This window comes from Talpa occidentalis, unplaced genomic scaffold (genome assembly GCF_014898055.3).
Source record: "Talpa occidentalis isolate TD23 unplaced genomic scaffold, MPIMG_talOcc4v2.1, whole genome shotgun sequence".
Lineage (NCBI taxonomy): Eukaryota > Metazoa > Chordata > Mammalia > Eulipotyphla > Talpidae > Talpa > Talpa occidentalis.
The window spans coordinates 153,626,414-153,644,007 of record NW_026555331.1 but is presented as its reverse complement, the minus strand read 5'-3'; the positions used below and the strand labels follow the sequence as shown (position 1 = coordinate 153,644,007).

General features: G+C 50.6%; 1 protein-coding gene across 11 annotated transcripts in view; it reads left to right on the top strand.

Moving 5' to 3' along the window:
* The window catches only part of KMT2C (lysine methyltransferase 2C), a 181,217-nt gene that overhangs the window by 31,920 nt on the left and 131,703 nt on the right, over nucleotides 1-17,594 (top strand). For 10 of the 11 annotated variants that reach the window (XM_037516187.2, XM_037516195.2, XM_037516170.2 and 7 more), the window contains exon 2: nucleotides 13,372-13,460. In XM_037516187.2, the coding sequence (XP_037372084.1) occupies nucleotides 13,372-13,460 (89 nt within the window). Of the gene's footprint in view, nucleotides 1-12,466; nucleotides 12,626-13,371; nucleotides 13,461-17,594 lie in introns of those variants that run through there. The other variant, XM_054692781.1, reaches the window with a different exon arrangement.

Sequence of the window (17,594 nt, the reverse complement as noted above, 5' to 3'; positions counted from 1 at the left end):
AGAAGGACAGTGGCATAAGCCAGGGGTTCTCTTTCATAGAAAGACCTCTGGGAAGATTAGGGTTCCCTCTCAGTGACCCCTTATTGCTCTTCTGAGTTGAAAGTATGCCTGTCATCAGAAATAAAGCCTCAGCACCCCTGATTTCTCTGACGAGGGTGGTACACCCCCAAAATAAGTCATCTTGGCACAGAGGGGCATTCCTGGGGCCGGAGGGGTGTGGGAGGAGCACTAGGAGAGGCGGACTGTGGCCTTGAGCGTCGAGGGCTCTCTGTGTGAGCGCACCTGGCAGGATCATGAGCAGGTGGAGCTGGCCTTGCAGGTGTGTGGGATGGGGTGGGGGAGGGGCGCTGGCAGTAGAGAACCCAGAAAAAGCAACCGAGAGGTATTGTAGACAGGTGTGGGACAGAGAGGGGTGCTGGCGCCCTGAGGCCCCATGTGGCGAGACCTGGTGGTTAGGGAATAAGTGAGCCCTGCTCAAGCCCGAGTTGCTGAGAACAGCAGCTTTTTTATTTCTAAAAGTTATCGTGAAATGCAGCTTATAAAATGATGTAAGCCAAATCTCAAGATTCGTGCTATGTCTAGCTCTGCTTGCCACGTGACTGGACAGCACCTGCGTGTCCAGTGGAAGCGGGATGAAGGGCCACGCTGAGGGCGGGTGCAGGTGCTGTGGAGTGGAGCCGGCTGCTCTGTGGGGCTTCTCCCTTGCACAGCGGGCTGCAGGCCCGGGGCACCTGGCTGATGCCCTGGAGGGACAGGGGTGAGGGGGTAGTGAGATGGCGGCCTGTGTTGCACTGAGGGGCGTTTAGCAGCATTTCTGGACTCTTCTGACAGCGGTCTGCAGACACTGTCAGTTGGGGGGGGCAGGGGCCCCCCAGTTGAGAAGCACTGGTCTGGAGTACAGACAGGGTTATTCAGTGAGGACAGTGCTGGCGCACAGCTCGTCCCCAAATACTTGTTGAATAGACAAACCATCAGCTTTGGCTTGGGATTCAGCACAGGAGAAGTCGTGGAGACTGACAGTGGGGGTGACCCCCCACACCCCAGCTCTTGCTCTCTACTCCAGCCCCAGCCTACCGTGCGCCCCCGCCTGCCCTGCCTGGTCTGCCTTCCCCGTGGAGACCTCTGTTCCTCCTTCCGAGTCTGGGCCTCGCGTCCCCTCTTGGCTGCTGTCCGTACCGTGTTATGGAAGTGGGTCCCCGACTGGGGTGGGTGACAGGTTGGCTCAGTCAGCGGCGCCCAGACCTGCTGCCCCAGACGCTCTTTCCCCGGCGACTGCGACCTGGGAGCGACCTGAGAGCGGGGCGGTCGGCTGGGGGTCCCGCACCCCAGGCTCCCGCAGCTCCCAGCTGCCTCCACCCTGCCAGCCAGTCACTGTCCTGTCACTCTCCTGTCCCGGCTACTTGAAGCAAACTCTGGATTTTAAATATCAGCATTTCACTAGGTAACTGGATATTTTTTTACACGACTCCTGCTAAAGGGGTTCCACTGGTGCTGTGGGGTCCATGGGCCCAGGCGAGAGCAGAGGGGGAGGCCAAGATGGTTCTTTCTAGAAGCTGGAGGATGAAGGGGAGGAGGGAGCAGACCCGAAGCACAAGTTCGGGAGAGGTTTCTCTGGAGAAGCTGTGTGGCTGAGTTGATTCCTTGTGAGTTTTATTTATTTTTTTCTTTTTTGTGGGACCCTCGCCGGCAGCCAGGGAACGAACCGGCGCTACAGAGGCTGCGGTAGGCCTCGCAGCCCGCTTGTGAGTTTTTAAAGGAAGTGAGTTTGTATCTTTAACTAAAGTTGAAAATAGAGCACAATTAACATGCCGACCCCGGAAACCCTAGATCTCTGAGAACAGGTTCGATCTCGTAGTAGACCTCGGGCCGCAGTGTCTGTGCAACCCGCCAGGCTGCCAGGAGCTGGGTGCCACCCCCCAACCCCCCAGCACATGCCCCAGAATGGGGCGGAAGTGAATGAACACCTGAGTGTTTGCTTTGTCCGGGGGAGGGTCCTGGCAGCCTCTGTGGGGCAGGAGCCCACAGGAAGCTGCTCTGTCCTGGGCAGACGCAGTCCAGTGAGGAAAGAGAAACCAAAAAGAATACAACCCCCCCCCCCCACCTTCCAGCTCCTGGAGCAGTCACAGCTTGAGTAATGGGGCTGGCACCTGAGTGTCGTGGGGGGCCAGGCACAGGAGGGGCACTGAGAGGGTGGGGCCCATGGGGGTGAGCTCCCTTTTCAGCATTTTCAGTGGTGAGAGTTCATGCTCCCTCCTCCTCCGTGTGGTTTCACGACTGCACAGTTGTCGGCAGCAGCACTTACAGTTTAAGAAATGGAATGTCATCCCCCAGTTTTTCCTGTCCCTTAAACTGCCCCCCACCACACCACATGCCCATCCTCCGCCCTCCAGCGAGACCCTTTGAGGTCTTGTCTGACCCTCTTGGGTCCTCGCGTGCGCCCATCGTGTGTTCACATGCTTTTATTATTTTTTTAAAAAGATTTATTTATTTATGCATACAAGAGCTGGGGTACAGGCCAGAGATGCAGCGGGTGAGAGGACTCACCAGAGACAGAGTGGGGAGCAGAACAGGCAGATCTAAGGAAACACACTGCTGAGGGGAGCAGTGGACGAGACAGGAGAGGTCTGCTGCACCCTGTGGGTTGCTTTCTGCCCGGCCGGGCTGCAGAGGCTTCGTATTTGCTTCACAGTGCGGCGCTTAACCCCTTGCGCCACGAGGGAGGCTGCAGAGCTGCCAGGACTCTTGCGGCCTGTGGCCGCTCCCCCATCCCCCCTCTCCCCCAGATTTGCCTTTGCTCGTGCAGCACATCTTCACTTCTGGAGTAGCCCCCCTCGCCCCCCACCGATTTCCTCTCGCTCATGCTTCCCCCAGTGGTCAGAGCCTCTGTGCATTGTTCTTGCGCTTGCCTTGGGAATCACGGCCTGAGTGTTTATCTGCCGAGACACAGTTGCTGATCCGCCTCAGCCTGAACGGCCCCCTCTCCCTGCCTCCCAGACGCCACTGTCTCCTTTCACACAGTCTATTTAGAAACAGTGACAGGCAAGGGGTTAAAGTCTCAGCACTATCAAGCTGTCATGCATGAGTTCGATCCCTGCCAGGGAGCTGACCCGCATGGCACAATACACCTGTCCTGTCTCCCCACTGCTCCCCTCCGCAGTGGATTTCCGTGGATCTGCCTGTTCTGTTCCCCACACTCTGTGGTGAATCCTCTCACCCCCACCCCCCACACCTCTGGCCTGCACCCCAGCTCTTGTATGCATAAATAAATAAATCTTTAAAAAAAAAACACAGTGACAAGTCCACTTCGTGTTCCTCGACATTCCTGCTTAAGCCTCAGATTTTCATCCTGGGGAGTGTCCTCCTTGCTGCACCTTAAGAGGGTAATTGACGGCATCCCTGTGATACGTACAGAAATCCCACTATTTTCCTAAAATTGGCCCTCCTCTTTCAAAGGTCGCCTTCCTCCTGTGTAGTGTTTTATGTGTGTCCTTGGTCCCAATGTGAAATACACTTTTTTATTTCCAGCAGTGAAAAGCCACCCGGTGTGTTTGCAAAGGCCCTACGCCCTCAGCTCCCCTGGCAGGACTGACCAGCGCCCAGCCTGTCCACGCTTCCACCCGGGGCCTGGCTGTTCCTGGGGGCTCAGCGTCCATCAGCCCTGGGCATGACCAGGGCAAGGACTTTCCAGCATGTTCAGTGGGAGTTAGCACTGGTCAGCCCTCACTTGCTGAGAGACTGAGCACATGAGCCTCTCCTCTCTCTCTCTCCTCATCTGCCCTCAGTCGCCGCGTGGCCTGAGACTTTTGTTTGTAAATCTCGTCTGGTGTTTTTTGTCTTCCCGCTGGAGACAAGGGTTCATTCACAGGCTGCATAGTCACGGATGTATGTTTGGATTCATTTCTGCCATCTTTTTTTGTGCTCGTCCGTTAGATCCTTTAACCCCTTCCATGTTTGTGTTTATTTTGAGTAGTTTTCTCCTTGCAATATTTCTGTTCAGAAGTTTGGTGCAGTTTTCATTTTTGGCCTTTTGTACATGATGCATCCCTCTTTGCCACTGTAACTAACCGTGGTGCTTCCTTTCTCTCTTTCTGTACATCGTGGACCATTATTGTGGAACTCTTTCACTAGGACACCAGAAGGTGAAAAAGACCGGGTCAATAGCTTTAAAAAGGGCTGATTTTTAGGGCTTTTTTAGGTGTGTCCAGATTTTGCGCCTGGATGGAAAGTATAGGTCCCACATTTCCCTTGCCTCAAGATTTATTTATTTGTTTGTTTATTTTTAAATAATAAATTTTATTTTTATATTCCCCATACAATTGCAACCCCCCCCTTCTGATCCCAATCCCTCCCCTCCCACCCCCCTCAAGATTTATTTAAAAGGAAATTTCAGGTGAAGTAGTTGCTAAAGTTGCTCATTTTTAATTCGAGGACCTTCTGAAAAGTTGATGTTACATGGATCTCTTCTATGTGTTTCTGGTTTTTGAACAAATGCAAATTTTTGTATGTACTGTAAGCTCTTTGATTGCAGAGTGGTAAAATAAGAATAATGAAAATATTTTTAGGTATTTCTGAAGTGGTTTTATTTTTATTTTAGGTAATTGTGATGCCTGTCTCACCCTCACTCTTGTCCAGTCTTTGTGAAACCTTAGTGCCTGGCACACACATGTGGGCGCCACATGTGCTGCCAGCTGTCGGGGCACCTGCACATAAAGATCTCTGGCTTGTTAGGGGGGTGGGCCGAGGCCGGTGTGAGTGATCACGCCCATTCTGAACTGGTGTGATGATTGCGGGCTAGTTGATGGGAACATGGTTACTCTTGATTTTTCTGTGCTTTGGTTATAATGTCCTCATTGCTGCATAAATCCTGCCCTAACAATTTCTTGCATAGTGTTTTAGGCTTTTTAATTACCAGATGATTTTCTCAGCTCTCTGACACAGAAGACTAAATAAGAGCTATATTCTGGGCTCTATATTTAGGGCACTTTGGTACAGTTGTCCAGTTTACACTCCGCTAGGGTCTGTTTTCCAGTAACCGGCCCGCAAGGGTGTTGCCACTCAGCCTATTTGATACGTCAGATGATACTGTCTTGCTTCAATGTCCATTTCTGATAGTTGGTAAGATTGGAGGTCTCATGTTTACAGGCCACTTTATTCTTTTTTTTTTAAGATTTATTTATTTATGCATACAAGAACTGGGGTGCAGGCCAGAGGCTTGTGGGGTTGAGAGGACTCCCCAGAGACAGAGCGGGGGGCAGGACAGGCGGACCTGCTGGAATCCACGGCTGGGGGAGCAGCGGAGACGGGGGAGGTGTGTGCGCCCTGTGGCCGGGGACTGGACTGGTGGTGCAGGGGCTGCCGACGGCCTCGGAGAGCGGAGACAGCCCTGCCCCGCCAGGCAGGGCCCCGCTCGGTTCCTCTCAACGGCTGGTCACGTCGTCCGCATTTTCTAGTGAGGATCTGTGATCCCCGCACACCCCCGCGCGGCGCCGTCTCTGAGGGGTCAGTGCCCGAGCAGGTGAGTCCCGGTGGGCGGCGGGGTGCCAGGTCGCGGACGAGGCCGAGCGTCGGATCATGGCGCCGGGCGGCGTCCGGGGCGCTGGCCGCCGATCCCGTGGCCGCCGATCCCGTGGCCCGGGGCGTGCGGGGCGTGTCCGGGCGTGGCGGCGCCGGAGCTCGGCCGAGGGCTGGGGCGCCCGGTGGGAGGCGCGGGCCTGTTCGCGCGGGGCCCGGAGCGGGTGGGCGCCCGGCGGCGGCGACGGCCCCAACTGGTGCTCCGTGAGGGCCGCGCCTTGCGGCCTCCGGCCCCGCGTGGAGACGCCCCCGTCCGCGCGGCCGCCTCTCGCCCCGGTGTCCCTCGCGCTCCCTGCGGGGACACCGCGCGCATGCGCACTCGGCACGCCACGTGCCACGGCGCCGCCCGCACCCTTGCGCGCACGCGCATGCACGCACACGCGCACGCAGCCCTCTTGCGTCAGACGCCCCGACGCGCTTCCGCGTGAAGCTGCGGCCTCCAGAGCCTTCTGCGTCAGCTCGGGCGCCTCCGCCTCATGGTGTTTCGGGCCCCTCAGCCGAGCGGGGGCGCGGGCGGCGCGTCACCCCGTGAATGCGCGGGCCGTGTCTGTCCGCGCACCCGCGGGGGCCCCCCGTGACCTCTGTCCGGGGGCGCCGCCCCAGCCTCGGGCCCCGCGGCCCGTCTCCCCGCCCGCCCCAGGCGCGGCCTCGCGGGCCCCTGGGTGAGCGCCCGGCACGTGCTGAGGCCGTGACGCTGGGCCGGCAGAGGTCGCTGCGCCGCGCGCCCTGGCGGTGCCCCCTGTGGAGCGACGTGGGGGGCCCTGCTGTGCGGTGCTGTGCGGTTTGGCTGGGCGGGAACTGGGCCGGGAAGCCAAGCTCCCCCGCGCCCCCCCCCCCCCCCCGGTGTTCCGGGAGCGCCCCGGCCGCGGTGCGGTCTTCGGGTCGCTGTGCGCTCGTGCCTGCGGTTGGGGGTCCCCCCCCCACCCCCAGCGGGGCAGTTGGGCGGGTGACCGTCTGTGAGGGTCGCGAGTCGGGCCGCGGGGCGCTCGGCCCTGCTGCTGCCTGGGCTCTGGCGAACCCCCACTTTCTCCGCTCGTGCGTTAGCTTGGTGACTTCCCCTGTTCTGCCAGTTTTACTATAAAGCTTGGCAGGTTTATTGGTTTTTCCAAAGGAGATGATTTTGGTTTCATTGATTGTTTTGTTTGAAGCAGGGTGAGGCGCACGGGACAGTAACTTAGCATTTTAGCCACTTTTTAAAGTAAATGGCTCAGCAGCGCGGATTCCAGGCCCCTTGCGTAGCGGCCCCCACGCTCACCGCTTTCTGTCTCCAGAACTTCGTCTTCCCCGGGTGGAAATGCCGCGCCCACTGAGCAGTAACTATCTCCCCCACCCCAGCCCCTGGCAGCCCCTGCTCTGCGTTCTGCCTCTGGATTTCACTGCCCTGGGCGCTGCCCGCGGGGGGAGTCACACGGCAGTTGCCTGTGGTGACTGGCACCGCCCCTGGACGTAACGTCTTTGAGGCTTATTCACGCAATGTGTCAGGGTTCTGCCTTTTTAAGGGCTGGGTAATATTCCACGGTACGGAGAGCCCACATTTCCTTTGTTCCTCAGCCAGTGGACACTTGGGTTGCTTCCACCTTTTGACTGTTGTGAACAGCGCCACTGTGGACTTGGTAGATGGAAACAGCCACTGGAGTCTCTGCATCCAATCTCTAGTTTGCCGGAGAGATTGCCCTGGTGTCAGTGTTGCACTGATGTGTCATAGGCCAATGGAGTGAAGTCCTGGGACGCAGAGAGAGGGCTCTGAGCTTTTTTCACCTTGCGCATTTTGAAATGCGAGGGGCTTAGTAGTAGAATTCTGTATGAAGTTACCGTTTGGGGTAGCAAGTATGGGGATTGGCCCTAGATAGCTGGCTTCCCTGCCACCGACAAATGTTTATTATTATTTTTTAAATTGATATTTAAGAGGAGCCAGTAGTTTGACACATTCATCAAGAGTTCATGGTTCTCCTCCCTTGTACTGTGGCTCGCTCCACGAATGAAAGTGACGTTGGCTGACTTAACTAGTTTGAATTTCAGCTTCCTTATCTGTAAAGTGGAAACAGCATCATCTTTGGTGCGGTGGTTAGGAGGATTTGGTGAGTGATGTTCTTTAGGTGTTCACGTGACGCCTGGCACGCAGCAGGCGCCTAATGAATGTTCCTGTCCTTGTCATTTGGGGCCCTTTGAAAGGAGATGTATGTCGTTTAGGGGAGATAATTTTTATAGTTAGATGCGTTTTCCTTTTTCTTTTGCAATTTTTCTTTCTTCTTTTACACTTGAGAAGGACAGGATAATTAGGAAAAGGAGAAAGATAAAGACAGGCACCTGCATAGTCACAGGTGGGCAGGAGAGCGGCTACTGCTGTTTGCAAAGGGAAAAGGTTTGTGAAAAGAAACAGCTGCACAGTCAGGCGGGCAGGAGAGCTGCCTCTTTTGCAATTTTTAAAACTGGCAAACACTCCTAACATCTGCTGTCAAACCATGTCGCAGTGTTGAGGTCAGTGGCAGTATGTGCAGCCCTGTTGTGCGGCCATTCCCACCCCTCCCCAGAGCTCTTCCCATCAGACACCAGTTCCAGTTCCTCCACCTCCCACGCCCGGGCACCCACCATTCTACTTTCTTTCCTGATTTGGCTTCTGAGACTCATGTAAGTGGAATCATGTCGGAATTTTCTTTCTTACTGGGCATGATGTCGTCACGGCTCACCCAAGTCGCAGCCTGTATCAGAACCGCTTTCCTTTTAAGCTTGAATAACAGTCTGTTGTCTGCCCCGTATTTTGCTGGTTTATTGCTCTCTGGGTGGGCACTTGGTTTGCTTTTGTTTAGCTGTTGTGAGTTTCTTGCTGTGAACATGGTGTACACATATCTCTTTGAGACTTTCGGGTCTTGAATGTGTACCCAGAAGTGTGGTTGTTGGATCAGGTGGTAATTTTATTTTTACATTTCTTTTTTTTTTAAGATTTATTTATACAAGAACTGGGGTACAGGTCAGAGACATGGGAGGGTGAGAGAATTCACCAGAGAGAGCGGGGAGCAGAACAGGCAGATGGACTGAAGACACTGCTGAGGGGAGCAGCGGGCGAGGCAGGAGAGGTCTGCCATGCCACGTTTCTCCTTGGCTGGCCGGGAATCGAACCCACACTGCAGAGGCTGTGGACAGCTTCACAGCGCTGCACTCAACCCGCTGCACCATCAGGGAGGTGCCTATTTTTACGTTTCTGAGAATCTGCCATCCTGGTTTCCACTATACCATTGTCTATTCACACCAGCACCCCATGAGCACTCCAGTCTCTCTACAGCCTCACCATACTTGTTCACTATTTTTTTTTTTAATAGTAGTGATTCTAATGAGTGTGAGGTGGTATTTTGTAGTTTTGATTTCCATTTTCTTAAAGATTAGAGATGTTGATTATTTTTTCATGTGCTTATTGGCAATATGCATATCTTTGGACAAATGTCTCTTAAAATCCTTTGCCCATTTAAAAAAATTTTTTTGTAGGTAAGTTTCAGGAGTTCTCTAAATTCTGGATATGAATTTTTTATCACATATGGGATTTCATTGATTTTTTTTTTTTTATATTTTGTTTCCAATTTGTTTTGTCCTTGACTATTTTCTTCTGCTACATTTGGGTTTTTATTTTGTTTTAGTGACTTTGCTAGAAGCTTAGATAGTTGATTTTTAGATCTTTTTTTTTTTTTTTAAAGATTTATTTATTTATGCATACAAGCACTGGGGTACAAGCCAGAGGTGTGGAGGTGAGCGGATTCACCAGAGACAGAGTGGGGAACAGAACAGGCAGATTGACTGAAATACTCTGCTGAGGGGAGCAGCAGGCGAGACAGGAGAGGTCTGCTGCGCCATATGGGTCGCCTCCATGGCCGGGCATCGAACTTGTGCTCCAGTGGCTGCGGATAGCTTCATAGGTTGCGTCTTAACACCTTGTGCCACCAGGGAGGCCCTTTAGATCTTATTTTCTGATACAAGCTTTTAATGTTACAGGTTTTATTCCTAACAAGTGTTTTAGCTGTAGTCTATACATTTTGATATACTGTATTTTCATTTTCATTCATTCAGAATATGTCCTACTTTCTCTGACAATTTCTTCATGGTCTATGGGTTATTTAGCAGTGTGCTGTTTAATTTTGAATTGTCTGGAGATTTTTGTGTTATCAGTAAGATTTCTAGTTGAGTTTCATTATGATCTGAGAACATACATTTTATGATTTATGATTTACATTTTTAAGAACTTGGTTTGGTGTGTGTTGCAGGATATTATACTGATTAACGTTATAGGTACATTGCTGTAAATGTGTATTGTGCTGTTACTGGGTGGAGTATTTTATAAATGTTAATTGGATCCAGTTGTTTGATGATATTGTTTGCTTTTTGTATATTCTGCCGTTTTTTAAATTTAAAGATTTATTTATTTATACAAGCACTGGGTACAGTCAGAAGCGCAGGAGGGTGAGAGAATTCACCAGAGCCAGAGCGGGGAGCAGAGCAGGCAGAAGGACCGAAGTACACTCCTGAGGGGAGCAGCGGGCAGCAGGAGAGGTCTGCGCGCCACGCGGGGACCCTCCTCCGGTGGCCGGGGAGCAGCCGGGGATCGAACCGGCGCTGCAGAGGCTGCGGGCAGCTTCGCAACTCAGCGCTCAACCGCTGCACCACCTGGGAGGCCCTATTCCGTTTTTTTTTTTTTTTTAAGAGATTCATTTACTTATGCATACAAGAACTGGGGTACAGGCCAGAGGTGTGTGTGTGTGGGGGATAAGAGGATTCACCAGGACAGCGTGGGGAACAGAATAGGCAGATTGAATGAAATACACTGCTGAGGGGCGCAGCGGGTGAGTTAGGTGAGCAGCGGGCAAGTCAGGAGAGGTCTGCTGCACCTTGTAGCTGGTAGCTCCCTAGCTGGGGATCGAACTTGTGCTGCAGTGGCTGTGGCTAGCTTCATAGGTTGCATCTTAAGCCCTTGCACCTCCAGGGAGGCCTGCTTTTTGTATGTACCTGCTAATTTTCTACTAGTTCTATTTGTTGCTGAGAAAGGAGTGAGGTTTCTCAGTATAATTGTGGAGCTGTTTTTCTCAGTTCTGCCATTCTTTTTGGTTCATGGATTTTGAAGTTTTGCTAGGTACACGCACATTTAGAGTTAGAAGTATGTGTTATTGGTGAATTGGCCTCTTTATCAATATGTAATGGCTCTTTTCGTTTCTGGTAAATTATGTTTTGAAGTCTCCTTTGTATGCTATTAGTAAAGCTTTTCTAGCTTAATTTTGTTTGTTTTTTTTTATAGAGGCATGTTTATTTATTTGTTTGTTTGTTTGCTGGGTACAGTCAGAAGCGCGGGAGGGTGAGAGAATTCACCAGAGCCAGAGTGGGGAGCAGAGCAGGCAGAAGGACCGAAGGACACTGCTGAGGGGAGCAGCGGGCGGCAGGAGAGGTCTGCGCGCCATGTGGGACCCTCCTGCGGTGGCTGGGGAGCAGCCGGGGATCGAACCGGCGTCGCAGAGGCCGCAGAGGCTTCGCAACCCAGCGCTCAACCGCTGCGCCACCAGGGAGGCCCAGAATGATGCTTTTTTAATTCAATGAAATAGGCTCATTTATGATTGATAACAGTTTACATAGTGTCCTGTTCTGATTTTGCTGTCAATATAATGCTGACTTCATAGAACGAGTTAGAAATGCTCCTGCCCCATTATTTCCTGAACCTAATGTGGGATTGGTATTATTTCCTAAAAGTTTGGTAAAATTTCAGTAAACCCATCAGAGTTTGGAATTTTCTTTGTAGAATTTATACTTACACAGTTTTAAAAGAGTATTTTGCTATTCAGAGTTTCTGTTTCTAGCCAGTGTAATTTTTTGGTATTTTTGCCTTCCAGTGATTTTGTTAATTTCATTTAAATTGTTGATTTATTGTCATAAAATCACTTATAATATTTTTACATTATGCTTTCAGTGTGCATCGTGTCACTCGTGGTGACGTTGCATTTTTCTGTTAGTTTGTGACTTTTCCCCTTTTTTTGATTATTTTTTGCTTGTGGTTGTGTTGATTTAAAAAATGCCTACTACTGTGTTTCTATATTATATTTCTGCTCTTTATTATTTTTTTCCTTCTACTTATTGTGGGTTTGATTTGCCCATTTTCTAATTCCTTAAAGTGGAGGCTTGCATTTTTATTAGAGTTGAGAGCTTTCTTATTTTCTGACATAACTATCTACAACTATGAATTTCCCTCATGCACTGCTAACCCGAAGTTTAAAATTTCAAAAAGCCATGTTTTCAATTTCATTTAGTAGAAGGTTATTTTCTAGTTCCCTTGTCATTTTTTCCCTTGACTATGGGACTTGACTTGTGTTCTTGTTTTTGTTTTGTTTTGTTTTACCAAATATTTGAGTATATTGTGTACATCTGTTTTGCTTTCTTTTTCAATTTAATTCCATTATGACCAGAGATTATATTCTTTGTCTTTGTGGATTTGCTGAACTTTGTTTTGCATCTGCGGTGCAGAGCATGAGTTTGAAGAGAGTGGGTGTTCTGTTGTTGAGGAGCTCTGTAAAGGGGGTCCACTGGGTCCACCTTAATGCTGCTCAGTCTTTATTAATGTTGCTGCGTGCTGATGCCACTTACTGCGTATGTTGGGTATACCTGTGTAATTCCTTACCTTCTGTATTTTGAAAGTTGAGTGTTTGTGCAGGCATTATGATGGTTGTCTCCTTGATGAATTGAAGCTTTCATCATTACAAAGTATCTATCTGTAAATCTTATGCTGTTTATTTGAAGGCAACTTTGTTTACTAATACAGTCCCTGTAGCTTTCTTTTCTTCTAGAAGGGTCTTTATATTTGAGGTATATGTTGTATGGACTGTACATCATGGGTCCTGCCTGTTTTAGTCTGATATTCTTTGCCTTTTTTTTTTTTTTTTTTTAAAGATTTATTTATTTATTTATACAAGCACTGGGTACAGTCAGAAGCGCCGGAGGGTGAGAGAATTCACCAGAGCCAGAGCGGGGAACAGAACAGGCAGACCGACGAAATACACTGCTGAGGGGAGCAGCGGGCGCGGCAGGAGAGGTCTGTTGCGCCATGTGGGACCCTCGCTGGTGGCCGGGGATTGAAAGGGTGCTGCAGAGGCTGCGGGCAGCTTCGCAGCACAGTGCTCAACTGCTGCGCCACCAGGGGAGGCCCTGCTTTTTTTTTTTTTAAAGATTGATTTATTTATGCAAACAAGAACCGAGGTGCAGGCCAGAGGTGTGGGGAGGGGGTGAAGGTGGGGTGAGAGGATCCACCAGAGACCGTGGGGAGCAGAACAGGCAGATCTACTGAAATACACCGCTGAGAGGAGACAGGAGAGGTCTGCTGTGCCATATGGGTCAGCTCCCTGGCCAGGGATCCACAGGGACAGCTTGATAGCGCTGAAACTTTAACCCTGTGCCACCGGGGAGGCCCTGAAAATCTTTGCTTTTGAATTACAGTGTTTAGACCATGGGCACTTAATGTTTTTTGATGTAGATGAGTTTAAGTTAATGTATCTTCTTGCTCATTGTTTTGCATTTGTCCATCTCTGTCCCTCCCCCCCCCTTTTTAAAATTGTTTTCCTGCCTGTTTTGGATTAATTGAATATGTATTTTAATTCTATTTTGTCCCTATCTGAGAAGTGTATGCGTGCGTGTGCAAAGGGGTGTTCTTGGCTTTACACTATGAATTTTAATATTAGGAAAAATTGTCCAGGCTATATTGTATACCTTCAGCTTCTGCACTATGTGAGTATAATTCTGAACCTTAAACTTTAGCATTTAACTATATTTATTTCTTTGTAGGCCTCGTAGTAGAGGAAAAACTACAGTGGAAGATGAAGACAGTATGGATGGGCTGGAGACAGCAGAAACAGAAACTATTATGGAAACAGGTATCAACACTTACTGAAAATTTTTAAAATGTACACAATTTTTATAGCTAGCATTTGTCTATATGCTGAGTTCTGAAATTTTTGTCTGCTGAAATAGTTTGATAAATGATGACAAAGTAAAATGCTAAGTCCCCCCCCCCCCCGCCTGCTCTGAGTTAGTAGAAATTGTTTAGTATCTGTAGAGAAGTATTTTATTAAAGCTAAATTAAAACTGGAATGAACAGTAATTCCAGTGTTTGTTTAAGACTTTGTTGTTCCGTATGTGTGTGAGCTAAACCTGTGTTCCCGGAGTGAATATTATCGTGGAGTGGGAGGTTAAGCCAAATCAAATAGTTTCTGGATAGCTGGACTTTTGGCGCCTTGCAGAATCCTGTTTGTAATGTTCACTTGCACAGAGTAGAGAAGGCGCCCCAGGTAGCTACTGCATCGTTGAAGGCTGTAGATTTCATTTGCTTTGAGAGGTTGCCCTTGTGGGGGGCCATCTTTGTCAGTGTCCCCAGCTGTGGGACGGCGAAAATTTGCCTCCTCTCTGAAGTGGGTGTCTCCTCCTTGATGCCTGCAGAGTAAGTGAAGCTCTTAGAGGAAAGTTCGGATTTGCTGTATCGTTTAATAATTACCTGCAAAATACTTTTGGTTGTCAAATGAGTTGCTGTTAAACAGCTGTAATTCACACGTCCCGCAGTCCAGACCCCTCTTTTCCGAAGGGTCTGGTTAGGTGGGGCCCAGCGTCCTGCCTTCACCCTCCACGATGTCCGTGTCTACGTGACTCAGCGCTGGAGCGACGTAGTCCCAGCTGTCCTTTGTCATGTGGTGTTTCTCCTTGTTTTGTCTGTGTGGAGTACTGCGCTTCTGGTGGGGAGTCTTTCAGTGGCTCTTCCTTGTGTGGGTGACTTCGTGTTTCTTTAGACTGAGCTTTTTGCTGCTGTTGGCGACTTTCCTGGGTGCGCTCCCTCGTTTTCTGAAGGGCTAGCCCCGCCACTCTCTTCTCTGCTGCTCCCATTCTCAGTCTTCGTGTCTACTTGATGACCAGAACTCCTGGCTCTCTGAGTTCCCTGAGGGCCCTGGTCCCAGCCGCGTCCATCCCGCCCTGGACCTCTGCCTGGCTCTGTGTCTCTTAGCAGGGCTCTTGCTGTTGCACGTCCAGAATCTCCCTTGCAGCCAGCCTACCCTCTGGCGTTCCTCTTCTGCCAGTATCTGCACCTCATGGTTCAGGGCCCACGCTCGGTCCTCGCATCCAGCGGCCTCGCCGCGGGACTGGCCCCTCTCCTTTCCTCACTGGATCCTCTGCCCGTCGCTCAGCTCATTCTCCTGTGTTCCCTGAACTCTGTCGCCACCTGCCCACCGTTCTGTTTTTGAGAGCACAACCCTGACTCTGCATCTGGCGGCGGAGAGTGGCTGGAGACCAAGGTGGACATCCTGACGGTCACGCCAGGCCTGGCCCCGGGTCTCAAGGGGTCACGATGGCCACTCACTCCGCTCTTTTCTCCCTGCCCCAGGACGCTTCTTTCCCTGCCTGCCTTACCTCCGAGCTTCTGACACCTCCTTCCACCTTTCATTTTTCAGTTGATGGTCTTGCTTATGTCAGAGAAGAGTAAAAAGGAGGCCATCAGGAGAAACCCCACATCCATCACGTCTTCTCCTGCCTCCCTTGCTGGTGAGGAGGGTGGGTCTCTGGGCTGACCAAGGCGGCTCTCCTGCTGCCCTCTCGTGTGCTGCAGGCTTGGCACCTTCCTCTCTGGCAATGTGCGTCAGCTGCCTCTCCGGCACCCCTGCCCAGCTACCCTTCTACTTCGCTGCCCTTCTCTAGCAAAAAACCCGGAGCCCGTGGCCTTTGCCGGTGAACCTGCCCCAGGCAGACTTCTTCCCGTGCTGCAGAGTGTTCTCGTCACTGTCCTGTCACCCAGGACCCCATTTTGCCAAGACCAGCTCGAGATCTCTGTCTACTGCAGCTGTCGTGGTCCTCCTGGGAGTGAACCTCTTTCAGCCCCGTGGAGCTGAGACTGCTGCACTCTCGTGGTCCCCGCCTCGCTGGTCTCCCCTCATTCGCTCCGCTCACCTTCTCACACCTTACGTGGCCTTTCAGTTCAGTTGCTTTAAGTGTCACCGATGTGCTGGCTACTTAGCTATCTGGGGAGGAGCTCAAGTCCAACGTTGCCTCTACAGAGACATCATTCTGGCCCTGAGGCCGCGGGCCTAACTCAGTGAATGATGTCATGTGTCTTTCAGGTTGAAAATGTGGGGTCTGTTGGGAAACACTTCGGGTTTTACTTTCACAGCATGTCCTGGATTCAGCCACTTTTTACCTCTTCCTCTGCTGCACTCCACAACTTGCCACGTCCCGTCCACTCCTCCATGGGCTCTGCAGGAACAGCCTTGCTGCTCTCACCCACCCTGTCTTCAATAGTAGCTAGCCCGATCCCTCGCTCCCGTCACATCCGAAGCTGCCAGTGAACTTAAAATCAAACCCAAAGCCATACCTTGACCTTTAAGCCGCACTAACTGACCTTGACTAGCTGTCCTCTGTTCCCGTCCTCACTGGGCTTTGGCCGCACTGGCCTCCCTGCTATTCCCATCGTCCACCAATCCCATTCCTTCCTCAGATATTTACACGTTTTGTCGTCTTTGCTTGGGACACCTTTCTCCTAGATAGTCACAGCGCTGACTCCTTACTTTAGTGAACTGCTCTCCTCAGAGAGACCTTTCCTGACCAGCACTGACCAGCCGGTCTAAGCCCCAACACTGCCCCGTCTTTACTTTCCCCTGCCTCTGCTTTACTTTCTTCTTGGCATTCGGCTTGTGAGGCCGGGGATCGTCTCGCTTGTCCTCCCCGCCCCGGCCTGCAGCCCTCGAGGCGCATCGCAGCAGCACTCATGGAAGCCATGCCCGTTTCTACTCTCGCCTTGTTCACGTGTTCTGAGCCGCCGCCGCGCTAGCACTGGCTTCTTGTGTTGTCGCCAGTGACGTGTGAAGGGCATTAACAGGAGCAGATAGTTTTTTTTTTTAATCCTGGCCTTTCATACTAAAGTTAAATAAAATTGAATGTGTTTGTCTTTCCTCTGTCTTTGTCCTTGGAAAGACCTTTGTCCAGTTTTTTAAGTGAACGCATAAGGAGAATAGCAACGAAAGGGTAAAGAACAATTAATAATTGTTAAAACTGTCAACCTCCCGGTAACCCCAGGCTAAGAAGAGTTTCATAAATGTGTCTCAATTTGAAAGCACCCTGGAGGTGACTGCCCGCTGTTAACACCTCTGCAAGTCTCCAGATCCAAGGGTTATTGGAAAGTCTCCTGTACGTCCCCTGCCTCCACGCCTTGCTCTGGCGATGTGCAGTAATCTGAGCACACTTGCTCACCGCGGCCCTGTCAGGGGGCATGTCCTGTAAAGTGGCCACTGGGTGAGCATCGAGGTATCTCCCAAATAGGGCTGCTGCGGCGCTAAGCTCTGTGGGGAAGCTTCCCCGGTCTGGAGGTGGTGGCCGTTCGTCGTCTCCGTGCTTTTTCCTTTATGAATAAAATCAACTTTAATGAAGTACTAGTTACTTGAGAAAAGAAATTCCGTTTCTCTTTGGGAATCGTTATATAATCAGGCCTTTGCAAACTTGTTCTAGTTCATCATACTTGGCCAATTAAGATTTAGCCAATTGCAATGAGAATTTATGTTTTCACTGGAGTTAGCCCTTTCGCCAGCAAAAGGGGCTGCAGGAGCAGCCTCTGTGTCATCTCAGAATGTTTCGGCGCTCACCACCCTTTAGCAATAGTATTGTTCAGGGCCATCTTCAGTTCTCTCTGCCTGCATTTGAATATAAATTTTTAGTCCATTTAAAAGCTCACTTTTGTGATCATGTGATTTTTCTCTGCGGACTCCCTATTCTTTCTAAGGAAAAAGCAGATGAGACATAAAAACTAGGCTGTTGGGATGTTACCGACTTGTTTCTCTTCTTTGATTTATTTCATTAGACTTCATAGTTTGGATCATACAGATCTTGCCCATATTTTGATGGATTTATACAAGTGTTGCATTTTTTGGGAGGGGTGTTGGTGTAATGACATTTTAAATATATTTCCTATTCCACTTGTTCATATTAGTGTACATCCTGCAGCCTCAAACTCTGGTGGATTATTTTGGATTTTCTAC